Source organism: Odocoileus virginianus, chromosome 11 (genome assembly GCF_023699985.2).
Source record: "Odocoileus virginianus isolate 20LAN1187 ecotype Illinois chromosome 11, Ovbor_1.2, whole genome shotgun sequence".
Taxonomy (NCBI): Eukaryota; Metazoa; Chordata; class Mammalia; order Artiodactyla; family Cervidae; genus Odocoileus; species Odocoileus virginianus.
The window spans coordinates 71,263,703-71,286,472 of NC_069684.1; the positions used below are offsets into that span (position 1 = coordinate 71,263,703).

General features: G+C 51.3%; 3 protein-coding genes across 7 annotated transcripts in view; 2 read left to right on the forward strand and 1 right to left on the reverse strand.

Annotated features, from left to right (window-relative positions):
* The window catches only part of RBBP5 (RB binding protein 5, histone lysine methyltransferase complex subunit), a 39,491-nt gene extending 34,673 nt beyond the window's left edge, over window positions 1–4,818 (forward strand). For 3 of the 5 annotated variants that reach the window (XM_070474607.1, XM_020891686.2, XM_020891688.2), the window contains one exon: window positions 2,794–4,818. In XM_070474607.1, the coding sequence (XP_070330708.1) occupies window positions 2,794–2,822 (29 nt within the window). In that variant the 3' untranslated portion in view covers window positions 2,823–4,818. The remainder of the gene's footprint in view (window positions 1–2,793) is intronic. The other 2 variants (XM_070474606.1, XM_070474609.1) reach the window with 1 other exon arrangement.
* Window positions 4,819–4,916: 98 nt separating this feature from the next.
* TMEM81 (transmembrane protein 81) lies at window positions 4,917–9,468 on the forward strand. The gene has a single exon (XM_020891689.2). It carries the CDS (start codon window positions 6,288–6,290, stop codon window positions 7,116–7,118), a length of 831 nt encoding a protein of 276 aa, XP_020747348.1. The 5' UTR covers window positions 4,917–6,287; the 3' UTR covers window positions 7,119–9,468.
* Window positions 9,469–11,137: 1,669 nt separating this feature from the next.
* CNTN2 (contactin 2) overlaps window positions 11,138–22,770 on the reverse strand; it is a 33,352-nt gene continuing 21,719 nt past the window's right edge. Inside the window, exons 14-23 of the mRNA XM_070474605.1 lie at window positions 22,603–22,723; window positions 21,621–21,779; window positions 20,803–20,952; window positions 18,647–18,717; window positions 18,123–18,357; window positions 17,667–17,779; window positions 16,432–16,618; window positions 16,022–16,134; window positions 15,408–15,576; window positions 11,138–15,035 (exon numbers count right to left, since the gene is read on the reverse strand). Coding sequence (XP_070330706.1) covers window positions 14,926–15,035; window positions 15,408–15,576; window positions 16,022–16,134; window positions 16,432–16,618; window positions 17,667–17,779; window positions 18,123–18,357; window positions 18,647–18,717; window positions 20,803–20,952; window positions 21,621–21,779; window positions 22,603–22,723 — 1,428 coding nt within the window. The 3' untranslated portion in view covers window positions 11,138–14,925. The remainder of the gene's footprint in view (window positions 15,036–15,407; window positions 15,577–16,021; window positions 16,135–16,431; window positions 16,619–17,666; window positions 17,780–18,122; window positions 18,358–18,646; window positions 18,718–20,802; window positions 20,953–21,620; window positions 21,780–22,602; window positions 22,724–22,770) is intronic.

A 22,770-nucleotide genomic window follows, 5' to 3' on the forward strand; every position in this document is an offset into this window, starting at 1 on the left:
AAAACTCACGTCTCACATTCTTCCACACCTTGGAGGTTTTCATTGAAGAAACAGCATGCTGTCATTGTGGATTTTCTACCAGATAATTAAGAAACGAATCCTGATCCTCAGTGGCTGAGGCGGAACCATCCTCAAAGATCAGTTCAGTCTGATGGGTGTACAGTATTTGCATATTCAGTGCTTTGTGGACTTTCCTTCCCCACAAATGCCCTAGTTTTGCATTAGAGCCAAATTGTTTGAAGGCAGGATTATAAGTGTAGGCTACCACTCATGTTGGATAAATGCCAGCTGTTTGTTACTATGTATGATTGATCAGTTAACTGAAGAAACCGTCCAGTGAGCCCTGATTAGTCCTGACAAAGCTGCTGTAGTCTGTTGCATGTTGTAACAGGAGATTATGCATTTCAGGGGACACTTGGAAGACTAATAGCGTGCCAGTATAAGTAACTAGCCATCTGGAATCTAGGGCTCGAAAATTCTTCCCTGTCAAACAGCTCATCAGTGTTGGATAGGACCAGTGGACCCGCTCCATGACAACACACCTTCTGTGGTAGGGCCCGTCAGTGAAGCTTGAGGGAAACCCTGAACTGGGGACTCACGGAAAGTCTGTACCAACATTGCTCCATCTGTCAGATTTCCTCCTAGCTACCGTACACTCTCCAGCGGACAGTCTTCAGGATCGAAAGTTGAGATGTGAGCAGAACCACCAGAGCCCCTGTTGCCCCGTGACCACTCGGGCTGCCCAAGAAGCCGGGCTCCTTGGCAGTGAGCACCGTCAGCAGTGATGGTGACAGAGCTGTGGTCTGTCATGCACGGGGTCTGAAGGCCTTGTGGGACGGCGGGCCTGAAGGGCGTGGGATGGTGCTTGCTCTCGAGGGTGGCAGAGGGAGGGTCACCTCTGAGGCCCCCAGGCCCCCTCAGGTTCCCCTGCCTGTGGTGCACCGCCGGCTCCTGGTTCTGGCCCCACAGCCTGGGTCTCTGAACCATATCCTGGTCATTTAGTGAGTCTGATGCTTTTAAATGGTTGGGAGGGGCTTTCCCCCAGCCCTTTTCCTTTATAAACTTGATCAGTCTCTCAAAGACTAATCTATGAATTCCTGCTAGGATCAGATTTTTAGATGGCTAGTTGGGTATTCTTTCTGTGTGGTCTTATTATCTGACTACGGTAATGCTTGAAAATTAATATCCAATGTTTTCTAGGCTACCCTGGCCTGGCTGCTTTGGGGAGGTACCAATAGCAGCTGTTCACTATGAGCTGAATTTTTGTTAATTTTTTTTATCGCTCAAGATTTCTGTTATGTTGCAGCTAAATAACACTTGGGGCAAATTTTAATTCACCTGGAGGTCTGCTTTTTTGCTGTTCTGTGTGTCTTACCTTCCTCATAGATGTGCTGCTCTACGTTTGTTGCCTGATGCCTCAACAAGCTTTGTTTTTGGTCTGTTCACAGGAAAGAGGGCAATGAGAAAAAATATTAACTGACCTCAGATAAGCAGTATAATGTAGCTTATTGATCATCTTGAGTGCCCATTATAAAATACACACCACTTTTTCCTCTCATGATTTAGGCTTAAAATGTCAATGTTGTGTCTTGTTTTTAAACTTAAAATTAGATTGGTCAGAGTACCTGTGGGAATGATCAGGAAAGCTAACCTTAAGGTATTTAAAGTCCTGTGGAGTAGATTCTTTTATTTCAGATTATTTAAAAAATCAAGAGGTTAATCATTACATTTTATGTTGAAAGATCTGAAAAGCTTAAATATACTTCTGGGGCTTCCCAGGTGGCTCAATGATAACAATCAGCTTGCCAGTGCAGAAGACATGGGTTCGATCCCAGATGAGGAAAGGTCCCTTGGAGAGGGAAATGGCGGCCCACTCCGGTATTCCTGCCTGGAGATATTTTTAACACGCGGCACCCAGGAGAGGTTTAGTCTGTTCTCAGGCAAAGTGGAATTTATTTTTACTGTCAGTTTTCATATGTGCTTGCACTTTAAAAATCAGGTTAAAACCAAATTATAAGTGGGTACTCTTTCTTTATTTTTATTTTTTTAATAGCTTGGGCAATTATTTTAAACAATTTTCCCTTCAAGTAGCATGTTCTGCATTCCAGATGACACTGGGAGGACTTTCTTCACCTTGTTCTCTTTTTCCACTTCTTAGTTAATATTTCACAGCAGCCCATTTAAGGATGTCCTTCAGAGATTGAACAGCTTCTGTGGAGTGACCAGGGAAGTGTTCATTTCACTATTTAGGGTTTTATTTATTGATCAGTTGTTGGTGCACAGAAATGCCAGCAGTGGTTTTCATGAACATTTCACCATATTCTGCATTCTGAGGAGCTGAGAGTGTCACTTATTTGAAAAAGGATGTTTTGCTCATCGTTATTCATTTACTGGTGAATTAGTCTAATGTATGAAAGATTGAAAGATGCAGTACCCTAGAATTTACTTTCCTTTGCTTACTTCTCTTTTTGAAATATGAAGCATTATTAACACCTTGGAGAATGGTTAGCAGCTTGAAATGTGTAGAAGTCTGATCATTTTGCCCTTTTTTCTCCCTCTGGGGGCAACGCTGAGAAAAGTCCTGGGGGCGCGGTTTGGGATTTGAATTATTTGTTGCTTCAGTAAAGGGTAATTGGGAGTTGGAGTTGGTTTTAACTTAAAGTGGAGGGGTGGGGAGTTCTTAGCTCATGTTTGTTTGGAATGCATCTTCTAGCATCCATCAGTATTTCTGTTCTTGAAAGTAACTGGTCTAAGTTGATACTAAAGAAATCTTTTTATTTCTAATCTCTTTAGCAGGAGGAGCAATCTCAGAACTGTTATGAAGACCCTTGAAGTTCTTCATTCTTCCCTACTTTGCCATCATGTGGCCTCTGGACACTGTGGTCAGTCATCTGAGATTGACTTTAATTTAAAACAAAGGCCTGTGTCTTCTGCCCAGGAGGTGGAAGGAGTGAATTTTATGTTTGAATGAAGAAGTGAATTATGGAAGAAGAGTATATGTCCCTTCCCTTTCAAGCCTACGTCCAAATAGACTCTCAGGAATGAGGATTTGTGAAGACATCGCGCGGGAGTTTGGCTCCTGAAGTCTGAGTGCCCGTTCTGTTGCTGGAGGCGGCTGCCGGTCTGCTCGTCTGTCTGCCCTGTGCCTGGCGTCGTCGCGGCTTCTCACGCCCTCTCTCCTGCTTGCCTTCGCTCCTCAGCGCATGTCCTTGAGTGACTTATTTTTACCTGAAATTTTGCTGCCTGTATCCTAGAAAAAAAACTTCTGTTTGCACATTCTCTCTTCCATTTTTAAAATTACCTACTCAGCAGATACCTCCTATATTTCCATATTCTGTTACAAAGGATGGGCAGAAAAGAAGGTGCTTGAAAGATTTCAGATTTTCTGAGAGAGATAAGAAAGGACCCCTCTTTTTAACATCCTGTAACATTTTTCTCAAGAAGCTGGGCTGTGAGAGGGTCAGGGTTTTTCTTGGTTTTCTTTTTATTGCATGTTTCTCTGCAGTTCATTCAATCATGGTTTATGAAGATAGCTAGTTTCATTTGTGTCCAGCAAAGAATCAGTAGTAGTTTATATTGCTTTACCTATACTGGTTTCCAGAGACAAAAACAAGCCGGGGTGTCTCTCAACAAGCTTATTTTATACTGGGGTGGGGGAATCTATGCAAGGACTAGAATAAAACCGTCATAATCAAAGCAGCAACAACACAAATAAAAAATCAAGGAACTTTTTTTTTAATCAGTGCTTGTCCACATCTGTCCTTCCCATTAGTCATTATGTTTCCCCTCCTCATATCCATGCTCCTTATCCTTCCTTCATGTTTCCAGTCACTTCCTTTCTGTGAAAGGTTGCTTAGCTTTTAAAATTTTTTTAATTTTTCCTTCTGCTGTTCTTTGTATAAAAAGTAGCAAATTGGATGGATGTGTCCACCAGGTGTTTGAAATTCTCTGAAAACCCAGAGTGAAGAAACCAGGTGTGGAGAAGGTTGTCCAGGTCCTCTGAGTAGAGCTTTGAGCTGACTGGAAGTGCTCAATCTGGATCATCATTTTCATGGTATTTTCAAAGGAGAGTTAAACACTGCTTATTGGGAAATCTGTTGGTTGGTGGTTGCTTCAGTAGGTAGCCAAACAAGTTGATTGCTTTTTGGATTTTAGCATAACAGTCAGAGTAGAACACATCAGCAAGAGCCTCTTCCATTCCGTCTCTAGAACCAAAATGTTCAGTAGTTGAAGAGCTCTCCCTGAACCAGTGGCCAAATGTCTATATTTTTAGATGCCACTGCCTTTTCCTCAGATGCTCCTTTTGTGAATTTCATTTCCTATTTCATATCAGACCAGTGGTTGAGATTGGTAGGTGGGTCACTAGGCATGTTTTTGTTTTGCAGACATTATTTCCATTTTGTTTCTCACTATACTGTACACTGCAGCAGTATGCAAACTGTGATACAGGTGGCCTCTGCCTTATTTCTGCAAAGTAGCTGGGTGTCCTCTGCCTGAGCATTTGGATGTTCAGGCTCTGTCCGCCTCCTAAACTGGCTCCTAAGAAAAATCGTCAGCCCTGCCAGAGCGTCTGGTAGCAGCTCCTAGTAATTATTTATGCTTTTGGAATTGTTTTCGGCTCCTGAAACCTTGTGTCCGTTTCAGTTTGATTCTCTAGATTTGTACAATATATGCATATTCTTTTTTCCCTTCTGTCACCTCCCATCCCCTCAGCGTTTTGTAATGTCCTGTAGTTTTGTATGAGAGGAGACTTAGCCTCGGGTACTTCTTGCTGAAGCTTTAATGCTTTGTAAATAAAATCGGATGTTTATTAAAGAACAGGTGTAGGTGTTTGCTTGTAGATAACTGATCACTTCTGAAAGTCACCAGCCTCTTCACTCTGTGCAACAGAAAATACAGCTTACTTGGTTGATGTTATTAATAGATCTCTATATGGAAATACAGAACTGGAAGGGCTGAGAGGCGGCCTGGTAGTCTAGATAATCTGCCTCTGGACAATATTATATTAAATAAGCAAAGTACATTAGTGTTAGATTATTTAGGAGTGACCTCTCTTCAGATTCTTTTGCGCAGGAAGTGTGTGACTACAGAGGCTATAGTGCTAGGAGACATTCCAGAGCTTACAAAAAACGCTTGTAAGGAACCTCCTGCCTTCCAGGGATCTTTCTTAAAGTAACTGCAGATAAATTCCTCTTCATTAGCACCTTTTCTGCCTAAATTAAACAGCTTTGAAATCCACAGACTACTTACTGTCTCCTAAAGAATAAGAATATGTAAGTCTTTAATTTTAATCATCTCTAAATCTGAGTGTCTACTTACGAATCTTCCCTGTTATGTGACTGAGAATCTTTTTGACATCACAGCTGTTTCCTAGCAACCTTGACCCAAGTGAATTATGAGCTCCTTCCCTCTTTTGTGGGGTGGATGGACTAGACTGAGAGGCAGGGGGATTTAGGGATCTTCTCCCCCAGAATGTATCTTCTGGTACCCTTGGGAAGGAAGAGTGCCTGCAAGTGAGAAACTGCATTTAATATTGCCTGTCTTGCTACGCATTGATTCTAGAAGACCTCGTGGCCCTTGCCTTCATGAATTTTCATTTCTCTTTAACATTCCTTACACATGAAGAGTGTTTCACACTTTACAAAGTGTTTTCATGTGCAGTTTATCATTTGATGTTCAAAGTGACCTTCCTGAAATAGGCAAGAAGTTCTTAATTTACAAAGGAGGAAACAAATTCAGGAAGAGGAAGTCACTTGCCTCTTAGTCCAGAGTCCTTAATCCTTTTAATAGGTTTAGGAGCATTTAAAGGTGATGATGGCTTAATTCAAATTAATCCTCTCTTTTTTAGAGTCAGTATTTGATTTCTTATTTGGTCAGATTTAACAGGGATTTTGAAATTCCGATCCCATAATTTGGAAAGGGTGAGGAACAGTATAGCCTCAGTGGACATTGAGGTTATTTGGAAATTCAGCTTCTGAAGCCTTTTTATCTGTCTTCCCAAGAGGTGGATTTAAATTCATTAAAAAGATATGAAAAGAGTGAAGACTTTGGGAAGGTAGTCGTTAGCAAACAGATAGTAAAGCAGCAGTGCTGTGACTTCTCTGCCTGTGGCCTCACCTGTTAGTAAGGACTGGACTTTAATTGTAAGTTTTTATTGACAATGCATGCATCATATCTTTTGACTTTGAAAGCTGTCTTATGTCAAAGGAATTGAGTTGTGATGTGGTGGTGGATTTAGCTGGAACACCTCAGGTGTTGGCTGAGGGTAGTGAAGTGCCTGCTAAGACATGAAGACTTCGGCCACTAGTTTCATCCTTGGGAGCCTGGTGTTGGCCTTCTGTCTACCTTTGGTGGTGACTTTACCTAAAACACTGGCCATCCCTGAGAAACTGCAAGAAGCTGTGGGGAAAGTTGTCGTCAATGCCACAACCTGTACTGTCACCTGTGGCCTTGGCTTTAAGGAAGAGACTGTCTGTGAGGTGGGCCCTGATGGAGTGAGAAGGAAGTGTAAATCTCAGCGCCTGGAATGTCTGACCAGCTGGCTCTGCGGAATGCTCCATTTCACCGTTCTCATAGGGAAGGAGTTTAAGCTGAGCTGTCTGAGTCCAGACATCCTGGAGATCGGGCAGGAAGCTTTCCGATTCACGTGGAGACTTGCTCGGGGAATCATCTCAACTGATGATGAAGTCTTCAAACCCTTCCGAGCCAGTTCCTACTTTATAAAGTTTCAGTCCATTCAAGAGTATGACTCTGGGACCTATCGGTGTGATGTGCAGCTGTTAAAAAACTTGAGACTTGTCAAGAGGCTCTATTTTGGGCTGAGGGTCCTTCCTCCTCATTTGGTGAACCTGAATTTCCATCAGTCCCTTACTGAGGATCAGAAGTTGGTAGACGAGGGCCTGGAAGTGAGTCTGGACAACTATTCCAGGCTGCAGCACCCACCGTGGAGGAAGAAGGTGACCGTAGCTGTGGGCGTGGGAGTCGCCGGTGGCGTGACTGCTGGTGTGTTGGTGAGCACCGCCCTCTGTGGTGGGCTTCGGGTAGCCCACAGCAGTTCCAGCCTTGAGACCTTACAACCTTTGCTGCCAAAGGGCGGGAGGCTCAGGACGCCAGACTAGGTTTTCAGGGGAGTGTTCTGGCTGCCTGCTTGTGGGCTGGCTGAGAGGCAGGCTTCCATTACCAAAGAGCTGAGCGGAGTGTGTGGGGCAGGCAGCATTTTGGTGGCTGTGGGCAAGTCTCTGACTGTGTCCGGGGTGGATCTCTCCCGGCTCTTCCCTGCCCACCAGGTGCCCGGGAACCCTGACTGCAGGCATCTCCCTACTCCTGGGAAGAGCTGTGTCTTCCACGTTTGCATTAATTTCCTGCCCTTTACAGCTCGTATGCCTCCCAATGTGATCTCCCTTCTGAGCAGTATAATCATGTAGAAGGATATGATAGCTTTTCTAGTGAAAGCAGTTTTTTCCTCTTCAATAAAATAATTCACAATAACTGTATGGAGACCTAACCTTTTCTGGTCTTTAGTGTAAAATTTCTTGTCAGTCGTTCAAGTTGTCCGACATAGTCAGTCTGGTTGGGTTAAACTCACCAGTTTTTAGAATAGATACCGAGCAAACCGCTTTGTTCGTGGCATATAACCATCTGTGGCAGAGCCAAGGGTGATGACTGCAGACTCGAGTGTGTAAGAGACAGTCCCTGAATCTTAGTAAGTCATTTGCCACCCTTACGCCTCCCAGGTGAAGCCTCTGTGCTCAGGGCTAAATTGAATTCCTGGCGAAACATTGGGTTTTTCTGCTGGTAGATTTCCCCTGAACGGTTTCTCGGCTTGCTTCCTGATCCTATCCTTCTAGCAGCTTCAGTGCCCTGGAGCTTATGTTGCTGAAGAGGTCAGGTGCATTGGTTTCTTACAGCAGTCAGGGCCCCCTGAGGAAGGACTAGTACCTTCCTTCCTCAACAGGAAATCCAGTCTTAAGAGGTCATTCAGACTGTGTCTGAGATAACTGGCTTGGCTTGTGGAACCATCAGGGAAATGGCTCTTGGGCCACCTACTGAACTGATTCTATTTGAGAGAATTAGCATTTCTTCCCTTCACTTTGCTGTCAGTACAGACGAAGTAGCAGAAATAAGACTTGGACCAGTGATTATCTTCTCTGGTCATATGTGTGAGTCACCCAGATAAGCTTTCGAAAACTAAGATTCCCGAGTCCCAATCTGAGGATGCTAACTCAGTTTATTTTTTTTTTTGCTAACTCAGTTTAAATTATGACCAATGGATCTCTGTTATTTATTCTATTTTAAATAAAAAATTCAAGCCCATAAAAAAGTTTAAAGTGTTGATGGCGCCCCTAGACCCTTTAACTGGATTCACTGACTGCAAACATTCTGCTCCAATTCTCTTGCTCTCTAAATACATGTTGATTTTATATAAAACACTTGAAAGTGAGTCACAGAGTGACCTTTTACCTTTTAATCATTTATGTATCTCTTAATAAGGACATTCACTTGTGTAACTACAGCGACTTCATCGTATTAACAATTCCCTAATCTTATGTATAGTTGATAACATTTCTCCCAACTTCTAAAATCTTGGAACTTTTAAAGTTTGATCCAGGGTCAAGTGAAGGTTCACGTATTACATTTGATTATTTCTCTTAAGTCTTATTTTACAGCAGATCCCCTACATTTTTTTAATGACATTCATATTGAAGAGGTATTTGTTTTGCATACATGTCCTCATGATTATTTCCTCATGATTAAATTCCTGAGGAATGAATCTTAAACATTTTTGACAAGAGTCCAACAAAAATGATACGTACTTACTGCATGACCTCGGGAGGCCCAGTGTCAGGGTGACCCGCTGTTGATGGTGAGCTTGATCATTTGATTAAGGTGGTGATTGCCAGATCTCTGCAGTGGCACACCTGTGTATGTTTTCCTTTTGTAATCTGTGGGGTGATGCCTTGTGATTATCTGGTTTCAAAAAAACATTCACAGGTGTTTTGGAATCCATGATCTTTGCCTTACTGCATGTTGGGGATTGCAAAATAATGGATTTTTAAACTCATTTTTTTATCTGTTGCACTGCATTTTTCTCTTAAGTGCTATTGTTTTTATTCTTTAGAGATTTCAATGGATTCTTTTTTTTTTTCAGTGAATTATATATAACCCGTAATTACTGTTGTCATACTTTTGATCAAATTATCCCCACTTTTGGCCTGGAGTCCCTTCAAGCTCGCTCTTTTGTCCTTTTGGTGTGGTCCCATTTGACTTTGAGCATGCCCTTGGCAACAGCAAGATGCCTCAGATGTGCGCCAAACCGGAATCTCCAAGGGGTTCTGGTTCCTTTCAGTGTGGGAAGTAGTGATTAGAAACCACAGCGTGGGTGCTGGCTGTGCTTATTGCTGCTGGAGGGTCACTGCTTCTGGGCCATTTGTGTGTCCTATGTATATATAAATCATGTGTTCAAAAGCATCATTGTTTTTCAGAAGTTTTCTAGATAATTCTGGTATATAGCAAAGGTTGAGAACCACTAGCCTACACTCATGCGTGGGAGTCTTTTTAACTATTGCTCTTATTTGGAAAAGACCTTAAAATTTCCACACCCCCTTTCTCCCAGTCTCTATCTCTGATGGGGTGTTACTCAGAAGACCTGGGTTGGTCCTTTTTCTGTGTAACGGAGCAAGCTAACTGACCCTTCATAGTCCTCATCTTTGAAACGCATGATTGTGAGGATCAAATGAGATACTGCAAGTCAAACTGCTCTAAGCTGTGAAGTTCAGACATGTATAGAGTTGGGGAATGTCACTCATGAAGCCCATCACTTCAGTCCTGAGCACTTTGCTGAACCAGTCAGGAGAGAGTTTGCTCTGCTTTGAAAGAGGACCGTAAAACCTTAATATTACATTGATGAGGCAGGTTAAGGGGTGCAGTGTGTTCCCATTTTACAGATAGACCCAAGAAGAGCTAAATAGCTTTTCCAGCATTCTGTTGTAAGCCGGTAGTCAAACATGAGGTGGAATATCTTACAGCTCTAGATTTAGAGCATTCTGCATTAGTTTGAGGATGTGAGGGTACTGAACTGGGAAGAGAACAAAACCCAATTACATGCATTAGTGCAACCGCAAACCCAACTTAGTTCTTTGAATTCTATGCATGTGGTCTGCCTCTAAAGTATCAAGGAGATGCTGCCTACGATTTGGGCTCCAGAGTGGCCAGTGCTTCCAGCATCTCTTTGGGTGCAAAGTAGCAGGGGTGAAGCTGTGTGACCTTTTGGGGGCTCACTGTCAGCCTCGGCCTCCCAGTGCCCAGCAGGCCAGGGGCAGGCCTCCGCTCACCTTGTTTTCCCTGCTGAAAGCTGTCAAGTGCAGTTAGCACAGAGCCCTACCTGCTTCGCACTGAAAGAACCGAACACTTATACAGCTGCCTGTGTGTCCTGCATCTCAGGTGTAATAGAAGTTGTGGCAAATGTTGAATGCAGGATGGTGGTGTAGTTGGAAAATGTGACTAGAAATTCATTCATTAGGCTGCTGAGCTGAGGCTGGAGGCACCCACTTCCCAGGAGGGGGTCACTCTCTGCAGGGAGACAACTTCCCTTTGTTAACTATTGAGTCAATACAGGTATTTCCTGCTTTTTGAAAGTTCACTTTCCACCACTTCGGAGTTATGAGAAGCCTACATTAGTACCTGTTCTCACTAGCTGAAAGATATCTGAAGAGGATTTTCCCTTTTTCAAAAAAAAGGTAATTGCTTCTTTGCTTTACGCCATTTCAGCTTAAGAGTTCATAGGAATACTTGACTTGTGAGCAGCAGGAGAACCTGTACCTCAAATGCCTTAAAAAAGCAGGGGAGCTGAGAACAGCATCATTACACGAACACGGTTTACTGCCTGCCCTGTCCGGGAGAGCCAGCAGGCAGGGAGCACACCTGCTCTGCTCTGCGGAGCCCGCCTTAAGGTCGCTCGGCCTAAGTTTTCTGCCCTCGCAGCACTGAACGAAGCAGCATGCAGTATGTGCTCTGACCCTTAGAGCTGACTGTGTGGAAGGTTGAAGGTATTGGATAGAGGCCTCTGGTTAGAGAACATGACCAGGAGATACTCTTTAGTCTGAGGATAAAAGCACCCACGGCTGGTGGCAGCTGCCTCCCCAGGTTGAGAATCTATCTTTATTTAAGAACTGCCCGCTACCAGAGTCAATAAATAACTACCATTACAAGAAGTGTGAGAGAGACAGGTAATAACAGATCAGTGGGAGCGGGTCCATTTTAACAAAAGCCGAGTTAACAGTGGTCCGATGAAGCCCCAACCCTCACCCTTGGAGCTTTTCTAAGCTATGCAGACCCTGCAGGGGGTGTGTCGGCTGGAGTGAGGGTCAAAGCAGGGTGGACCCCGTCTGAGGGCATGAGGCTTCCTAGGACTGGGGGAGGCTATCTGACCCATCTTTTTCCCTCTTCATTTTCCTTTCATTGTCCTGCCTTCCCAAAGCCTATACATGCAGCTGGCTCCCGGGCACCTCTCCGTGGAGCTCTCCGTGAAGTTCCTTAAGTGCCCACCGGACCCCTTGTGCTGCTCCAGGGGCCTCTCCAGCCACCTTGCTCGTCTCCAGGATGAAGCCTGGTCTGACCTGAGCCAGGGAAAGAGGGCGCCACCCCGTGCCGCAAACCCAGGCACGAGCACCGTGCTGTCCCTCCATGTAGAGGAGCCAGCAGGCGGTCACAGGACGAGCACAGGGTCCTCCAGTGGGGAAGACGCGAGGGGGTGAGACATTCTGGAGTCAGCTCGGGCTCTTGCCCAGAGGAGACCAGACCACTCCTGGGACTGCCAAGAGGCAGTGGCATGTGCTGGGCAGAGAATGCCTGGGGTGTGCCTCCCTCGCAAATGACAGTGACTGCAGTCACTCCCCCGCAGTGCGGACAGGAGTGCCAAGACTTCTGTGCTGAGCACGTTTTGATTCCAAGAATGCCAGTCCTGAAGGGCACTTAGAGTGTCCCCTCCAGTCATCACCTAACCCAGACCCCAAGACACGGCTGTCAGAATTCCTCACAACCCCCTAGGAAAGGTCTCCTTGCAGACGTCTTCTCTGATGACTCTGCTGTCGTTTTATCGAAAAGAGCCCCTGGCCCACGGCCCTCCTGTTCCCTGGCACGGCTGGGCCCTGAGGCTGCGTCTGGAGAGAGCTGTCCAGGCTGAGGTACCGGTCGGGGCTGTGGGGCAAAGAGCAGGGCGGAGCCAGGACGGGGGCGGGGGCCCCCGGCCGAGCCTGGCGTGCGCGGAGCCATCTCCCGGGCCCTGGGGCAGGCTCTCCCCTCGGTGCGAAGGCGCTCACTGGCCACTGAGCCTTGGTTGCTGGCCGAGGCTCGGCACGTGACGGGAGGGATCCCGGGTCGCGTCGTGAGCCTCAGCCCACCTCGGCGGAGGTGGTGGCAGGCCGGCCTCGGGCAGAGAGGGACTCAGCGTTGCCCCATCTCGCCTTCCGCCTGCATGCACGCTCTGTCCGGCCACCACCCCAAGAGGCCGTTCTGCTTCCCACGCCTGCGTGCCCTCGGGTCACCGGCCCTCTCACGCGGTCTGAGTCGGCGCTCGGCCTGCAGGAACGTCTGTTTTTGTCTTTTCTGAGTCCCCCCAAACGAGTCCTCCCTACACAGGGCTGAGGTGTTCCTGAGGCTGAGTTTTCCTAGTTACTCATAAAAAATCCTTCCTGGGTTTCCCAGAGGGTCAGTCTCCCCCCCAGAACTAAGACTCTCAGTTGTGTCTCTGGCTTCAAGCAAGCCCAGGGCCGCAGCTGCAGCCCCCGTGGCCGGCGTCTGGACACCTGGCCCTCTGCTTCTGCCGCAGCTAAGGCAACGAAGAAAGAGCGAGACCTGGGAAGGAGGTGTCCTCCTTTGAGATTCCCCTTTCTAAGAGCGGGGTACAGGCCACCTCACAGCCATGCAGGACCAGGCTAGGCGCCAGGCCAGATTCGGGTCTCTGCAGGGGCAGGGCGGGCACGGAGCTGAGCCCCCAGCACCGCGTGGGGATGAAGGACAGGGGCAGGGAGGAGGGTCTGGTCGGAGGGCCCGGGGGGGCGGTGCCCCGGGCTGGGGACAAGGCGGTGGGCGCTGTGGTGGCACAGAGAAGGCATGTGAGCTGACACTGTTAAAAAAACTGCAGTGGGTAAACATCAACACAAACCTGCCCAGTAAAATAGAGCAGGGCTTAAAAATGTTAAAAACCATAACAAAATAGAGCTCTGACTGTAAACGACAGAAACCAGGCTGGGGGCCCATCCCCTGCAACGCCTGTCCTGCTGACCCATATGTGAAGGGTCACCTGTCACAACACAGGCTTCGGAATCTCCTGGTCACGCCTCCACTGATGCCTGCATTTGGGGAATCCCCGTCCTTGCTTTGGCCTCTTGAAGCAAGGGTAAGGGGCACAGGGGGGTCCAAGCCAGCACTGCGTGTTGAGGGCCCTGCAGAAGCCGGCTCAGGAGGCAAAGGAAGACGGGATCTCCGGCAGTTTGCACATGCCGTGGGCTGGAAGCCAGCCATGCCAATCACCCCACCGTCACCCACCGGAACCTCCTGAAGCAGGGTTTTCACAGCCCACTCTGCCCTTCTTGATCACCTTCTTAACCAGGTCACGGCCATTCAGCATGGCCCCCTTCCTCGGTAGACAAGGGACCTGGGGCCGGTGGGAGAAGAGAGCCGTTTCTGCCCCAGCACTGGCGGGCTGTGTGACCGGAGGCAGGCCCTGCTCCTCCCAGGCTCCGCTTCCTCCCGGTAGAGCAGGGGCCTGGGCATGCTGAGGTCTAAACCTCCTCCAGCTCTGATGTGCCGGCACTGGCACCGCACCCCGAGAGCAGGCCAGGGGCCCCGTTTACTCGCGCCCTCATCTTCAGGGGAAATGCAGAACAGCACCCAAGGCCGCACGGGGGTCGGCTCGCCCGATGGCCCAGGGCCTTCCTGGGAGCGGGCAGGGCCGCCTTTATCCTCTGGGCTTCTCGGAAGGTGCCTGACTGCAGACAGGGGATGACTGCTCACGTTCCGCGGGACGAAGCTGGTGGGGCACGACGGCTGTCCTGCCCTGCCCAGACCCTGGACGGACCACGCAGGATGGGTCTTGGTGTGGTGGGGGACCTCCCCAAGACGAGCCCTTTAGTCATCAGCCACCTGTTGTGGCTTCTGTCACTCGAGGTGACAGGTCGGGTTGGCAGTGCTGGCTAAGAGGGTGATGTCACGTAAGGTGTGACTGCGCCTCAGGCCAAGTCTGGTGCAGCGTTCCAGCAGGCCCAGCCCCTTTCCCACCCAGCAGTCAGGAGCATGGCCATCCAGAGCGTCAGGGGCTCAGCTGCCGGCCTGACATCAGGACACGGTTCTCAGCCATCTGGGCGGGTGGTGGGGGCCTCCAGGGAGTCCTCAAGGACAGTGTCAGGGCCCAGCCATGCTGCCCTGCTTTCAGAGGAGAAAGGAGAAGAGTCCCAGGTCTTCAGGTTGGGACTGCTCCTCAGACTGAGCAACACTGCTGTGGATGCTTTGTCCCACATCAGCCCGTTCCCGTCCAGTGTTTCCGGGCTGAGGATTCTGCCGTCTGGGCCAGAGTCCATATGCAGTCCCAGAGTGCCATCTCCGCTGATACACAGATACACGTTTAACCCCCTTCTTCCTGCCTTCCATGCAGGCACCCTAGAGGGCCCAGGCATAGGGTTCAGTATCATCCTGGAAGCTACTGCCTGGTGCCTCTCGATTAAAAATAAATGCTTGCATGGGTTCTATCCTGTGGCAGAATATGATATATCCTACCTCCTACGAAAAGGGCTCTGTATAAGTCAGTGCTTGAAACCAGCCGTTCTCAGGCACAGTGCTGGGCCACCTTGGCATCGGGAAGGGACTGGGGCCAGCCGGTTGTCTGTCAAGGTGGGCGCCCAGCTGTGGCGGGGAGGCAGGGCGCCGAGATCAGAGCTGCAGGTAGCCTAAGAGGACCAGCGCTGCCACGGAGTGGGTGAGGGCGGTGTCCAGATGTGGGGCTGGACAGACTGCGGAGTTCTCCACCATCATGCTGGTGCCTGAAACCAACAGGTGGGATGGGCTGAACGGGCTGGGCCTGGGCCGGCTCATCCCTGCCCCACCTTCGGGACAGAATCCAGACCTTCCCAAAGGAGACTCACAGGACTGTTTCAGGACTGGGGGCTACTCTCAGCTCTTCTCAGCTGGGTTTTGTAGGACCTTCATTCCCGAGCATGGAGCACACTCAGCCCTCAGGGATGTTTGGGGAGGAGGCAGGCGGCAAGGGTGGGTCAGGGCTACTCTGAACGTGGTTCCTGATGCTGCCTTTTGTCTCCCTGGGGACTGGCCGGGCTGGGGCCTGGTTTGGGCTGGGATGATCTCTGCGTCTGGATGGACCCTGCTCCTCCTGGGGGATACGGGGGATACAGCACCTCCATTCCGCACGATGTGAACCTCTGCTGGGACCCCGTCGCCTCCTGGCCCTGTGGTCCGAATCTGCACCAGCGCGTGGCCAATGTCCTCGGGAACTGTGATTTCTATCCGGTTCTTGCTGGTGAGGTGCAGCGTGGGAGTCGGGTGTAGGTCGTTCTGGTACAGCATCTGTGGAAAGGAGTCAGCCAGCAGGGTTTCCTGATAGCGGGGCTGATCCTTCCCTTCCCTGGCCCCAGGAAAGCCTTGAGGTCCTGCCCCTTCACCCCTCCTGTTGCCCGTTGACCAGGACCAGGCTCTTGAATAAGCTCCCTGGAGCCAGTTTCCTGTTCCCAGCAGCTGAACTGATTTTGCAGGCTCCTCAGACCAGAAGGGCCCCAAACGTCAGCCAGTCTGTCACCGCCCTCGTGAACCCTGCCTTTCCGCAGTCACACCTCTTTCCTCCGTGTAGTCGCTACTGCATGCTCCCCGGAGACTCACTCATGCCTCTCACAGGCCCAGATGCTTTGCTTACATCTAATTCAGACATGAGCTGCTAGGAACTGAAGCTCCCTTGTGTTCACGGGGCACACATGAGCTGTCCCCCAGCGTTCACTGCCTGCTCGCCCCTCCTTACCTTGTAGCCTGTGACTGCAGACTCATTACTCAGCGGGACTACAGGGTCCCACTTGATACTCAGACTGGAGCTCGAGAAAGTCCAGGAGATGTTGCCTGGGGGTCGCCGTGGAGCTGCCAGAGCGGGGAGAGTCAGGAGGAGTGTTCCTGATGTTTCCCCACCACGCACCCCCTTGCTTTTAGCCGGCCACTTTCTAGATAATCTGCCTGTTACAGCTGTGCCCAGAACATTGTTACTGCTACTGAGAAACAAACTCCAACAGATGCTGGAGAAGAGAGGCGCCGCAGAGGCCGTGAACCCCACTCCCTTCTTACCGTCAGACGAGCGGCCCTGGGGGATGGAGCCCCGTCTTTCCAGGAAAGTGATCTGAGAGCCCCCCGCCCCTCCCGCACCCAGGCTGCCAGACTCACGCGGCTTCATGGTGGTGGCGTTGGCAGAGGGGCTGGCGGGCCCAGTGCCGGCCCGGTTGTAGGCCCGCACGGTCACGTGGTACTTGGTGTTGGGGTGCAGGCCCGTGACCAGGGCGCTGCTGTCCAGCCCTGCTGTCCTCACTCGGTCAGCAGCCGCTGCTTTGTCGCCAGCCTTCCAGTAGCGGATCTGAAGGGAGCGGGCGTGGCCAGGGGTCAGCGGTCAGGCCCACGGCCTCAGCACTGCGCCGCCCTGGCTCTGCCTGGTCCCTCCATCCTGGGCTCGGAGCCTAGACACTTGACTACGAGGCCCACGAAAGAGACAAGCTGTGTGATCTGCTGCTCCCTTCTTGACGCCCAGTGGATGGCCCAGTCCAAGGAGAGAGCTTAGTACCTGGGCTGGATGCGGGAGCAGGTGGGTGGGTACAGACTCCACTGAGAGATGGCCTGCTGAAACACAGCCCCAATTAATGAACTCAGGAGTCCTGTGGGGACTCTTAAAGGCCACGGAATGCATATGGGCAAAGCAGTCCCCCAGCCCCCATGCCAGCAAGCTCACTGGCTGCCCAGTAAATGCAAACCCACTGGCATAGTCCTTGTAACACCAAGACCTCTGGATGTTCTTCCAAATCAAGGGCAGGGTTTGAAGCTCTCTCTCTAGTGGGCTCACCTAGCGTATTTGCTGCAGCCCAGAGCTGACTACTGGGCTAGGATTTACAGCATCACTAGTATGATGGTTCCCCCTCAGACAAAGACATTTTCCACTGGTCTTTCTTTCCCTTCCTTTTGCTCCATCTCGCTCTCCACGTACCCCCACATGGACCCCAGTGTAGAATAATCAGGGGGTTCAAGGGTGGGTCAGAAACTGTCAGGCTAGAGTTCCTCGGGCACAGGTTGACGGGCTGGTACACAGAGGGGGTTGTGCTGTTCCCTGCCACCCTGAGCATGCCAGGAGAGCTGGGCTCTGGTGTGGAGGGGCAGGCAGGCCATGCCCCTTCTGGATCTCCTCCTCTGGGCTCCCACAGTGTCCGGGTAGCCAGCCGGGCAGTATCGTCAAGGCTGTCCACAGGCACCGGCCAGAGGATTGAGCTGAGGCTGCGAACGCGGTGCTGCGGAGACTGCATGCCGTGCGCCCGGTGAGTGCAGGAGAGGTTCTGGGAGGAAGACTGCTGAGCTTCGAGGTGGCCCTGTCCCTGACCCCAAGCCCCCTTCCCCTCCCAGTCCCTGCCAGCGCTCACCTCGTACCCCAGGAGGATACCGTTCATGTCCTGCTGCACGGGTTCCCAGCTCACGTTCATCTCCGAGGACGAGACCCCTTTGGCCCAGACCTTGGGAGGGGCCACCCTGGGCTCTGGAGACCAACACGGAATGGGTGTGGATTCCTGGGGCCTCCCTGTTCTGCAGAGCGGCCGCCAACTGGGACTGCTCTTGCGCAGGATTTAAAAAGCCCGAGGGGCAGGGTAGGGGCCTGGTGGGGGTTCCCAGAGCAACCCCCACCCCCGGGGACCCACTTCTCTCCCAGCCTTCCTCCTTCAGGCCTGAGCGGGGCGGAGGCTGCCAGGGCTAGAAAGGCAGCCAGGGGTCTCCCCTGACCCCGCCTGTGGAGCCCAGCCGAGGTGAGGGGTCCCTCCCCCACCCTACACCCCGCGGACTAGCCGCAGGGGTGGGGGCACCCGGTGGCCCCGGCGGCCCACCTTCCTCGGCCGAGTACACGACGGCCACGAGGCTCTCGGGCCCGTCCCCGCGGCGGTTGTAGCTGCGGATCTTGACCTCAAAGGGCGTGTAGGGCCGGACGCTGTCGTTGCTGTAGACGAAGTACTGGGCGTCGGCGCCAGGCACCCTCGCGGTCTGCCAGCTGGTGCCGCCCTGCCTGCGGAAGGACACCAGGTAGCCGAAGCCGCCTCCGTGCTGGTACTCCCGGGACATGGGCTGGGGGCGAGAGAGCGCGTGGGCGAGGGGCCGCGGCCGCCTGCCCCGCCCGGCCCCGCCCCCGGCTCCCCCGGGACCGGCGCCCTGGACTGCGCCTTCCACCCTGCCGCGGGGGCAGGGGGGCCCACGTTGGCTCCGGGTCAGGACCCGGCAGTGGCCCTGTCGGGCCCTCTCTGCACGCCGCGCCCCTCCGGAGATGAGTCCCAGGGGCCGGGTGGGCTGGAGGTGGGGGAGAACCGCCCTCCCGGAGCACGGCAGGTGTGTTCCTGCCTTTCTCCTCGCTGCTTACCGTCCAGGTCACGGTGAGTTCTCCCGGCGCTCCACCGCCTCCGCTGAGACCCGACGGGGCTACCGAGGGGGCTGTCGGGGCCAAGGGACAGACAGTTAGTGGAGACGGGCCTGCGGCTGAGCTGAGAAACATCGCAGGGTCAGGACTCCCTTCCAATGGGCTATACGCCCACAGAATGGACCACCTGGAAGGAATGGACAAACTCTTAGAAATGTGCAGTCTCCCGAGACCGAACCAGAACCAGGAAGAAATAGGAAATATAAACACACCAAATCAGTAATTTGAAACTTTCAAAAAACAGACGTCCAGGATCAGGTGGCTTCACAGGTAAATTCTACCAAACAATTAGAGTTTACATCTGTTCTTCTGAAACTATCCCATTGAGCCCTGGTTTTGTCCTCTGGGTCCCTCTGGATGTGGGCTCAGGAGTCAGGCGGATCTGAGATCAAATTTCACCCCTGCCACTTACTAGCTGTGTTTCTCTGGACAAGTTATTTAACCTCTCCGAGCCTCTGATTCCCCTCTCCAAAAGATAAGGATAATAATGTTTCTCTCAAAGGCTGTAAGAAAAACAGAATTAAACAAGACAGTGGCTGGCATATACATAGAGCATACACTTATAAGTGAGCCTTAGCCTCATTCCTCTAGTTGGTGTAAACTCAATAACAATAGACCAACTCCAGTTTTCTTTAAACTAAGGGGAATAAATAATCCAGAACAGCAGTTAATCCAAAAAACATTTCTTTTGGGTTACAAGGTGTTTTTTGGTGTGTGTGTGGCAGATTTAATTTCCTAATTGTCTCTAGTATTCAAAAAAGCTGCTATTAAAAAATATATTTAATTAGATTGTGAAGCTTGGCAGGGAGTAACTTGGCTGAAGGTCAAAATATTTCTGCAGATGACACCACAAATGGAGACTTATCACTTGGTTCTGATGAGAGTTGAGGGCCTTCTCATTTGCAAAGGGTACTTAAACACCTATTACCCTTTTCAGAGTGGAAAGGTTGAGGCCCAGGGCAGTTAAGTGACTTGCTTAAAGTCACACAGCTAATAAATGTCACAGTTTGAATTTGAACTCAGGTCTTCTGATTGAAAAGCTCACCATCTTTCTTCTGCATCATAGCTTTGTGCTCAACTCCTGGATACTACGGTGGAGGAGACCACTTCTTACCCTTTGACTCTCCAGGTTCAGTCAAAGAAAATGCTCCTTCTGGAATTCTTACTCAGGAGAGGTACCAGTTAAAAATGTTGAATGATTCCATAAGGAGCCTGGAGAGTCAGCCTGGGGCACATAGGAAATGGTGTTTCAGGGACACAAAACAGCAGACCCTTGTCCCACAGCCGGTGGGGCAGGCCTGGGTGGGTGGGGAAGGGGTGTCAGGTCCTGACTCCACCCTGCTGGCCTTGGGAGCCCAGGGCTCTGGTCCTGGGCTTCACCTTCACCTCTTCCTTCCCCACCTGACTTTAAGGGAGGGGTGTGGGCAGACTGTCCATCCCTCCTGCTGCCAAAGAAACCGTCTAAAGAAGGACTTAGAGACGCTGGCTGCCCACCTAGTGCCCTGTACAACATACGCGTTCCTCACTGACTGATTCCTGCAGCTCATGTATGTACAAAGAAGAACTGCCCATTACCCCATGGTCCCCGGTTCGAGTCCCGGCTCTGACAGTGTGACCCTTCCTTCCTTCAAGCTTTGGTTTTTCCATTTTTTTTAAAAAAATTAAACTTTTAGGGACTCCTCTGGTGGTCCAATGGCTAAGACTCTGATCTCTCAATGCTGGGGCCCTGGATTTGATCCCTGGCTGGGGAAGTAGATCCCACATGCCACAACTAAGACCCTGTGCAGACAAATAAATATTTTTTAAAAATTAAATAAAAATTAAACTTTTAGATAATTGTAGATTCACATGCAGTGGTAAGGTTGGCCTGGTTTTTTTGGGTGAACAGTTTGGACTGGAGGGCTTCCAGCCCTGACTGTATGTCGTGCGTCGTGCAGTGTAGCCGCCTTGCCCTGACTTAGGTTCCTTCCGCATTTGTTTTGTTAGTGTGAAGTCTGGTGAGCAGGGTTGGAGCCCCATGTAACTGCTGTTGGCTTGGAGCAACCTTTAAGGAGAGCTGGTGTCTGTGCCTGACACTACTGCTCCTCCAGGGCTCTGACCTGCTTCCTTGGTCTGGATTTTGCTGGAGGGTCCACTGGGCTCCCCAGTGCCCAGGATGTTGCTGGCTAAGACCCGGAACTCGTAGTCCGTCCAGGGCGTGAGGCCCAGCACCTGGGCAGTCTCGGCGTTTCCCTCGATGTTGGTGGGATCTGCAAGGCACAGGAGTCAGTGTCCTGCACTTACGTACAGGCCTGGATGCAAAGGGCAGGGAGTGGCTGTGCATCTCGTGCTTATGCCCAGCTCTCACACTGGTGCCTGCTGTTTACTAAAAGTCAGTGCCTCTTCTATCAGTGACTGGGAACTAGGAGGCAGACCTCCCCACCTCAGAACCTTTGTAAGATGTTGTGAGCACTCCGTACCTCATGAACGCTTTCATCGCCCCAGTAATGGTCCTGCCAGGGCTTCAAGGGTGCAGACTGAGCCTCCTCCTCCAACTCTCGCCTGTTCTCCTGCTCCCTGTGTGGCCCTCTTCCCTAATGGCCTGGGAGCTCCTCCAGGCAGAGGGGCCTACACCTGTCCCCCTTGGAAGCTCCAGGCTCAGCCTTGGCCCCCAAGCCCCACCCCATCCATCACTCATGCATGTGTGCTGGTTGCTCAGTCGTGTCTGACTCTTTGCGACCCCATGGACCGTCGCCCACCAGGCTCCTCTGTCCATGGGATTCTCCAGGCAAGAGTACTGGAGTGGGTTGTCATGCCTTCCTCCAGGGGATCTTCCCGACCCAGGATCGAACCCAGCTGTCCCGCACTGCAGGTGGATTCTTTACCATCTGAACCACCAGGCTAACCAGTACTGACCTGGGTAGGACCTCACACTTACTAGTCCGAACCTGCTTCCACTTCCCTGAAGGCAGAGTGCGAGCTTGCAGGGTGTACTTGGCGATGGGGCTATGGTTGTCAAAGCCACGGCTCCAGCTGAGCTGGACAGAGGTGTCGCCGATGTCTCTCACCACCACGCCTCCTGGGGCACCTGGCGGACCTACACCAAGACGTCAGAGCAAAGTGGGTCAGAATTGCAGAGCTTCCAATGGGAGCTAACCTCCTTCAGGCCTGCGTGGGCCATTGCAGTACCAGGAGGGAGCAGCAGAGGGCGCAGCAAACACACGCTCGGTGGGAGGGCAAGGCGTGAGCTGCGGCCGGGGGCTTTCCTGGAGGAAGGACGTGTCCTGGGCTGGAGGAGTCACAGAGGGAACGGATTTCCCAGCACCAGCCTCTGACACTCCAGTGAAAGTGTTAGTCGCTGAGTCGTGTCTGACTCTTTGCGAACTTATGGCCTGCTTATGCGCCCGCCAGGCTCCTCTGTCCATGGAATTCCCCAGGTAAGAACACTGGAGTGGGTTGCCAGCCCCTTCCCCAGCCTCAGGAAATTTCTCCAGGTTAGGAGTGTGTTTAGAAGTAGATTTTTATAATTTTGGCTTTGGAGGAAGAGTATTCTATTCATTCAGTACCTGCAAAGGCCCTCAGGATGAGTTCAGTGTTAACAGATGCCTGTCACAGTGGGGGTGGGGTAGGAGCCCCATACCTCGGACCAGGACCGTGGCCTCCTTAGACGCCCCGTCCACCACCGCCTGGCCTTACCTCGGACCAGGACCGGGGCCTCTTTAGACGCCCCGTCCACCACCGCCTGGCCTTACCTCGGACCAGGACCGTGGCCTCCTTATACGCCCCGTCCACCACCGCCTGGCCTTACCTCGGACCAGGACCGTGGCCTCCTTAGACGCCCCGTCCACCACCGCCTGGCCTTACCTCGGACCAGGACCGTGGCCTCCTTAGACGCCCCGTCCACCACCGCCTGGCCTTACCTCGGACCAGGACCGTGGCCTCCTTAGACGCACTGTCCACCACCGTCTGGGCCGTGCACGTGTACTTCCCGCCATGGCGCAGCTGGGCATTCAGGATGGTCAGATCCCCAACCGTCTCCTTCTGCACACGAGGGACAGAGCATGGGTAGGTCAGAGGACGCAGCCCTC

Coding starts and splice junctions, on each gene's coding strand:
- TMEM81 (XM_020891689.2), top strand. CDS start 6,288: ATGAAGACTTCGGCCACTAGTTTCATCCTTGGGAGCCTGGTGTTGGCC.